The 7,335-nt window shown below is 35.6% G+C and overlaps 1 protein-coding gene across 1 annotated transcript in view; it reads right to left on the bottom strand.

Annotated features, from left to right (window-relative positions):
* PRDX4 (peroxiredoxin 4) overlaps nucleotides 1-7,335 on the bottom strand; it is a 15,092-nt gene that overhangs the window by 4,430 nt on the left and 3,327 nt on the right. The window contains exons 2-5 of the mRNA XM_007957367.2: nucleotides 6,277-6,394; nucleotides 4,205-4,321; nucleotides 2,131-2,253; nucleotides 1,409-1,539 (exon numbers count right to left, since the gene is read on the bottom strand). Coding sequence (XP_007955558.1) covers nucleotides 1,409-1,539; nucleotides 2,131-2,253; nucleotides 4,205-4,321; nucleotides 6,277-6,394 — 489 coding nt within the window. The remainder of the gene's footprint in view (nucleotides 1-1,408; nucleotides 1,540-2,130; nucleotides 2,254-4,204; nucleotides 4,322-6,276; nucleotides 6,395-7,335) is intronic.

Here is a 7,335-nt window from a genome sequence, read left to right as displayed (position 1 = left end):
GAGCTCTGGTAGCATAGTGGCTAAGGCACTTGACTGCTAACCAGAAGGCTGGCGGTTCAAATCCACCAGCCACTCCTCGGAAGGAAGATGGGGCAGTCTACTTCTGTATTGATACCACCTCGGAAACCCAAGGAGGGGTCGCTATGAGTCGGGTCTGACTCGACGGCACATAACAACAACAACAACAACAACAACAACACTTATAACATAAGAAAATAAATTAAGAGTTCCTCTACTAAAGTTGGAAAGTTTGGGAATCTGTTGACCTAAAAGACTTGGGCAGCACAAAAATTTCTCTGAATTTACATGAGCTTCTAGTAAGCTTGTCCACCATATATCCCGCAGTACTTTGTACTGATGCCATGGCTCACTGTTTATCAACAGAGGCTTGAAACTTATTTGGAAAGTGGGATCTCTCCTTTATTTAGCATGTACCCTGGCCTAGGCACTGAGTTGCACTTTGAAAAGGAATATACAACATGTGTTATATTTTAGCAAAATCTGAGTTTTTTCATTTAGCTATTGCTAAAATGCAGAGTGAAGGGATGAACTAATAATTACCAGTGTGATACTGAGTAGCCCTGAGGATTACATTATTAAAAAAGCTAAATCAAATAATATAAGCATGAGGATAAAACTTGCATTATAAAATATTGCCAGATTGGCATATTTTAAGTTCACAGAAATATAATTTGAAATACAGGTTTCCCTTGCTATCTGAAAGTAGAGTGTTCCTATGAAACTTTTTGTAAGCTGAGATAGCATAAAGTGAAGAGGTAATTACCATTAATTTATATGAAAAATTTTCTCACACTCCCAGATTCAAAAAATAACATACCAAATCATACCAGTAATGCATAAAACCTAAAATAACCCTAACATATAATGTTCACAGATACAGTTCCAAGCTACAGTGGCTTGCTTCTGAGATGCTGAGTATAGTTCCTAGGGAAGGAACTTTGTGACTCTGCTGCTCCGGGTCTGGGCTATCTCTAATGGCTCAACACTAGGTTTGCTTTTCACCTTTTTTTGTAACAGTGATAATACTTAAAAAGTCTGCAGATGTCTTTCGGTTAGCAAAAACAAGTACTAACGTAGGTATTTCATAAAAGCAAAGTGGCATAAAGCAAACTTTCGAAAAGCAGGAGACACTTGTATTGCAGAAACTTTTCTAAGTTTATCCAAAAATACTGTGCTAATAATGAATGTCTTTGCATCTTATTCAGTAAGTAGCTGTATTAGTAATGTTTTGTTAATAGGACTTCAAATAATAGTTTGACCTGTTAAAGAGTTCTGCTAATAATTTGAAAACTTTGGTACCATCTTAATAGGATAAGAAACCAAACTTATTATGCTATTTCTCCAACTAAAATATCAAAAGGCTATGATACTTAGAAAGCAAGGGTACCTTCTCCATGTTTGTCAGTGTACTGGAATGCCTGAACCAAACGGAGTGTCTCATCCACTGATCTACCCACAGGAAGGTCATTCAGAGTAATTTGTCTTAGGACTCCTTTGTCATCAATAATGAACAGACCTCTGTAAAATACAAGAATGGTAGAAGTAAGGCCATTTCTTCTCAGTTAAGACAAGTATTAATATTGTTGTTGTTATGTGCCGTCGAGTCGAACCCGACTCATAGTGACCCCTCCTTGGGTTTCCGAGGCAGTATCATTATGGAAGTAGATTGCCCAACCTTCCTTCCGAGGAATGGCTGGTGGGTTTGAACTGCCAGCCGTCTGGTTAGCAATCAAGTGCCTTAGGCACTAAGCTACCAGAACTCCTAGTATTAATATTAGTTAATGTGAATCCCTGTACCATCTACACAGAGGGATTCTATACAGAGACAACAGCACACTACCTACCCTACCTTACTGGTGTATATACATATGCACACACACACACACACGCTTACTGTGTAATGTGGTATTATCATTGCTAAATTGTAGCTTTAAGAATTTGTTTTTGGCTATGAAATGTAATATAATGAGTACCTATAGTATTTTTGTAAATAGAACAAAATATTTCTTGATGAAACATTGTATCCTTCTAACTCATAAATAACATCCATTTCAAGGAGGATTACAAATATACTTGAATTTATACTAATGTTAAACCACTGAAAGGTACCTGAGAGCGTGGCCTGAGTCCTCCAGATAGACACCATAGTCCTTTGAGATCTGATGGGTCAGATCGGAAAGAAGTGGAATCCTTATTGGCCCAAGTCCTCCTTGTCTTCGAGGGGTATTAATCCTGTAACAAACAGAACATTCACTTTTTCAGAATGAAATAAATAGCATATATCAAAACAACTTTTTCTCTGCATATGCATGCACAAACACACACACGAACAGGCTAATATATACATTCTATTTTTTGCTTTTATTTCCCCACTTAAGAGTATGTTGATATTTTTTAAATACCATATATTTTAAAAATAGGTATTTTAAATGTATGTTAGGTGTCATCAAGTTGGTTTTGACTCATAGCGACCCTATATACAAGAGAATGAAATACTGCCTGGTCCTGCATTAATATTTAAATGATAGACACACCATATTTAACATCTCTACTGATGGACATTTAGACCCCCCCCCTTTTTTTGCTTTTATAAACACTGCTGGAAACATCCTTGTATTCTCATCTTTGTACACCTGTCTGATTAATTCCTGGAACTGATGGATTAAGAGATACCTACTGCTGTAAGCATACCCTTCGAATTGTGATCAAAAGATAAAACCTTGAATATCAGAAAAAAACTGGATATTTAAACTCTCTTGGAGGCCAAGAAATGCAAAGTCCATGTGAAGCAGTTAAGGAAGTTAGTTATAATCTCCAACTCATTGGTCATCAGGTATATAAGTATTTTGTTACTTGAAACCAGAGGATGTGGGCTGGTGTCCCAAAAGAAGGGCACCGGCATAGCAGGTAGAAAACAGTGAGGAGCTGCTCCAGATGCCTGTAGTTCCAGTTCTGATATCCAAGTCAAAAATCTCTGCTGATATAAATCCTATCCAGCTAAGAGGGTACCCCAAAAATTCATAGGGAAAACAACTTCAAATTATTTGGGATGATAGAACTTTTTCCTTAGTGGGTATAGGTTTTAACCCTAGGAAGATTTAGAATTACTTTAGAAATGATGAAGTAAATTAAACCTGTAGTTTTAATGTTTTTATATTAAGCAATAGTAAGTATTTATTTGTATTTTAAGTTATAACTTGGCATGTTAGAAAAACACTCATTTTGTGATTTCAATTTAATATGTATTAATCTAAAATTTTATTAAGTTCATAAATAGTAAAGAAACACTTTAAAGGAACTTAAGGCATATCATATTTAATTTATTAAATTTGCAAGAATTAAATACTTGAGGTTAGTCTGAAAATTGAGATTTTAAAAATATTTCAGGGAATTACTTACTTAAGAGAATGTAATTAAATTGTAGTTCCCTAAGTAATTGAAATTTGATAGATATATAAAAGAATATTAAGGGGAGAAGAATCTGTATTTTAAATTTGCAAATTTAATAAACTGAATATTAATTCTTAACACCAAAATAATTCTGACCATCTTTACTATGTACAAAAGTCTTCCTGGACACTATTAAAAATTCAGATCTACATTTCAAATTTTGAAACATGCTGCTTAACTTTCTCCAGAAATGCTGAACTAATTATGTGTAGGTGAGTGACATTTCTTTACACCTTTGTCAACAATGATTTTTTTTAAATCTTGGCAAATCAGAGAGGGAAAAAATGGCATCTCTTGTCATTTTAATTTGCAATTCTTTGAAACTAATTAGGCAAATATCCTTTCATGTTTAATGATGTTTTCAAAATTATTGCTTCTTGAAAAGTAGTTAAAAAGCTATTTTGAATATAACTTACCATGCTAGGTGACTGTATAACAGAGAACTGGTATAAAGTTTTTTTTCTTCAAAATAAGATCACTCAATTTATTATAATAAAAATGTCATTAGTTGTTTTTGCTATGGTAATCACATGTCTTGCCTTTACCTTTCCCCCCCAATTTTGAAATCTGGTAAAATTATAAAGCATTTTTCCATAACTTCATTGAACTAGAAGCACGATAAATCTATTCTTGAATAGTCTGATAAATACTATAGTCCTATTTTCTTAAGAGTTATCTGTCCATGATTTAAGAGTATATCCATTTTTTTCTCCTACATATATAAGATACTGACCAGGCCAAATGGGTAAACTGCGAATCGACAGAGCAGGCTACCACTTCAGTATTTATAGATCTGAATTCTTCAATTCTATCGCCAAAAGCGATAATTTCAGTTGGACACACAAATGTACTGCAAGTTAAAAAAAAAATTAATTCAGTTTTCTTAAAATACACATTTACCTGAAGTTTCAAACAAGTTTGTTTTTACAAACATCTTTAGTACATAAAAATGCATAGTAAGAGCAATTTTTATATGTGAACCTTGTCAAGATAGAGTAGTCTAAAAGATTAACATTTGTTACAGGGGACATCAAGGACAACAGGCATAACATAGTCCACAAAGACAATGTTCTACATTCTACTTTGGTGAGTAGTGACTGGTGTGGCAACCATCTAATGGGCAAGTATTGGTCTCGCCTCCCTGGAAGCAAACCAAATCAAACCCACTGCCATTGAGTCAATTTGGACTCATAGTGACCCCATTGGGTTTCTGAGGCGGTAAATCTTTATGGAAGTAGATTGCCCAGTCTTTCTTCCATGGAGTGGCTGGTGGGTTTGAACTGCCAACCTTCTGGTTAGCAGTCAAATACCTTAGGCATTGTGCCACCAAAGCAAAGAAGGGTGAAAAAATCAAAGACACATGAAAACAATTAGTCCTAAGGACTATAGAGCATGGGAACCTCAGCCTCCATGACTCTGAGACCAAAAGTGCTAGATGGTAACTCTTCAGGCCTGGAACTGAACTCACTCCAATGGCTTAACTTTCAGCTAAACACTACAAAGGCCTATGTTGTTGTTATGTGCTGTCAGGTTGGACCCGACTCATAGTGAACCCTCTTGGGTTTCTGAGGCAGTATCACTATGGAAGTAGTTTGTCCAACCTTCCTTCCGAGGAGTGGCTGGTGGGTTGGAACTGCCAGCCTTCTGGTTAGCAGTCAAGTGCCTTAGACACTATGCTACCAGAGCTCCTACACAGGCCTATAGGTGAACAGTAACATCAGGGAGGTATGCATTCCTTAGAACAATCAACCACACAAGATCAAAAGGGCAGCATTTGCCCAGGTATAAAGCTCAGAAGGCAGGAAAGGTTGGGAAAGAAGGATGAAGGGAAACGGTAAACACGAGGAAGTGGGATGAGTGCTATTACCTTGCAGGGATTGTCATTTCACAAAACAAAATGTGTATGAATTGTTGAATGGAAAACCAATTTGCTCTATAAATTTTCACTTAAATCACAATAAAAATAAAAAAAAAGTCTAAAAAAATGATCATTTGATCAAATATTATTTAATAAAGTATACTGTAGTGTTCCCAATAATATCTCAATAAACTTTGTTCTTCTTAAACTTTTTTTTTTAAACTTTTTATTGTGATTTGGGTACAATTTTACAAAACAGATTCGTTTTACATTCAATAGTTCATACACATTTTGTTTCTCTAAACTGATAATAATCCCTACAGCTCTTCTCCTATCTCCTCCCTATGGCTGCCCCTTCCCTGTGCCCTTCTTACCAATGTGTTACTGCCTTCCTAGCTTTCTTCCTGTGTAAATGCTGCCCTTCTTATCGCCCATGGTTTTCTCCTTATTATGTAATGGTTAAGTCACCAATGTTCAATTCTCTCTTCCGGCAGCAACCCTCCCTCCATTGTATTAGCTTTTATCTAATAGTGTACTTCATATAGTGCTTTATAGTTTTCAAAGGACATACACAAAGTTTACATCATTTCTGTATCTGTTTTTTTCCCCCCATACCAACATTATGAACTATTTAGAACTATCTTCATTTTGGAGATGAGGAAATGCTCTCCAATTTTCCTCCCTTTCTTGATAAGGTCCCTTTCCATTTTATTTTAATGATTATGCTATAATAACACACTCAGTTGGCTATAAGTATAAAGTATTGGGGTCAATAAGATTCTGATTCTCAAAACATACTACAGATGTTGTCTTTATAAATAAATTTCTCCTTTCAGCTTGCCATTTTAAGAACCAAAAGCTGATTAAAACATTTTTAACTATTTTGTCTTCTTAAATAATGACTGATAATGACTAAAGTTTTACTGTTATTTACACATATTACTTACAAATCAAGTGGGTAGAAGAAAAAGACTACGTATTTTCCACGATAATCAGTTAACTTGAGCTCCTTAAATTCTCCATTTATCACAGCTGTTCCTTCCCAGTAAGGTGCTGGCTTAGAAACTAAGAAAGAAAAAGATTACATGTTTTATAACACTGAGAAACCTGGTGGGATGGCAGAAGGACATCTTCGGGAAATTACTAAATATCAGGGCTTCTTAACCTGTGGACCAATTTGACAGTCTGGCTAAGCCTATGGACCCCATCTCAGAATGTAACTGAATACATAAAATAAAATACACTGAATTACAAAGGAAACCAATTATATTGAAGTATTTTTAAAAAACCAAATTGGTGATATCTCTTTTATTAATACTTTAAAACTGCAAGAGCTTTCAGGGATCTACCTACCTAAGACAATAACGAATGCAAACGATGCCTCAGCATACCTGCAACAACCATATTTGGCATGAAAATATCTGTGATTCTACTGGAGATGAGGTATAAGTAAGTACTGCTAATGCTGATAAGACCTACAATTTTACTGTTATTTATATATATTACTTACAAATCAAGTGGCTAGAAGAAAAAGACCAGGTATTTTCCACCTGTTTGTGGGGTTTGTTGTGGATGCTTCTCATGTATACACTGAGGACCTGATGCAGAATAGACTATACTCACTGCACTACAAATCAGGACAGAAGTGTAAAATCCCAGACCATGGGATTATTTTGCTAGAAGCCCTTGCAAGAGACCTCCTTGAACAGGTTCCAAGTGACCTGTTCAAAATTTAACAGTTCGTGCCACTCTCTTGTAAGGGTGTTCTAACCTGAAAATAAAGTAACTTGATGCTCTGTTAACACATTCAGATAACACATAAACTTTCAGAAGCATTAGATACATTGAAGTCAGTATTTGGTTCCTAGAAAGTTAGGCTTATACTTTTGTATAATATCCAGCATTTATGGTCATTTAGGAGCTCTGGTAGCATAGTGGCTAAGACACTTGCCTGCTAACCAGACGGCTGGCGGTTCAAACCCACCAGCCACTCCTCGGAAGGAAGG

Source organism: Orycteropus afer, unplaced genomic scaffold, assembly GCF_000298275.1.
Source record: "Orycteropus afer afer isolate SDZICR_OR568_19922 unplaced genomic scaffold, OryAfe1.0 scaffold00739, whole genome shotgun sequence".
Taxonomy (NCBI): Eukaryota; Metazoa; Chordata; class Mammalia; order Tubulidentata; family Orycteropodidae; genus Orycteropus; species Orycteropus afer.
The sequence above is the reverse complement of the archived record's forward strand: the minus strand, read 5'-3'. Positions and strand labels throughout refer to the sequence as shown.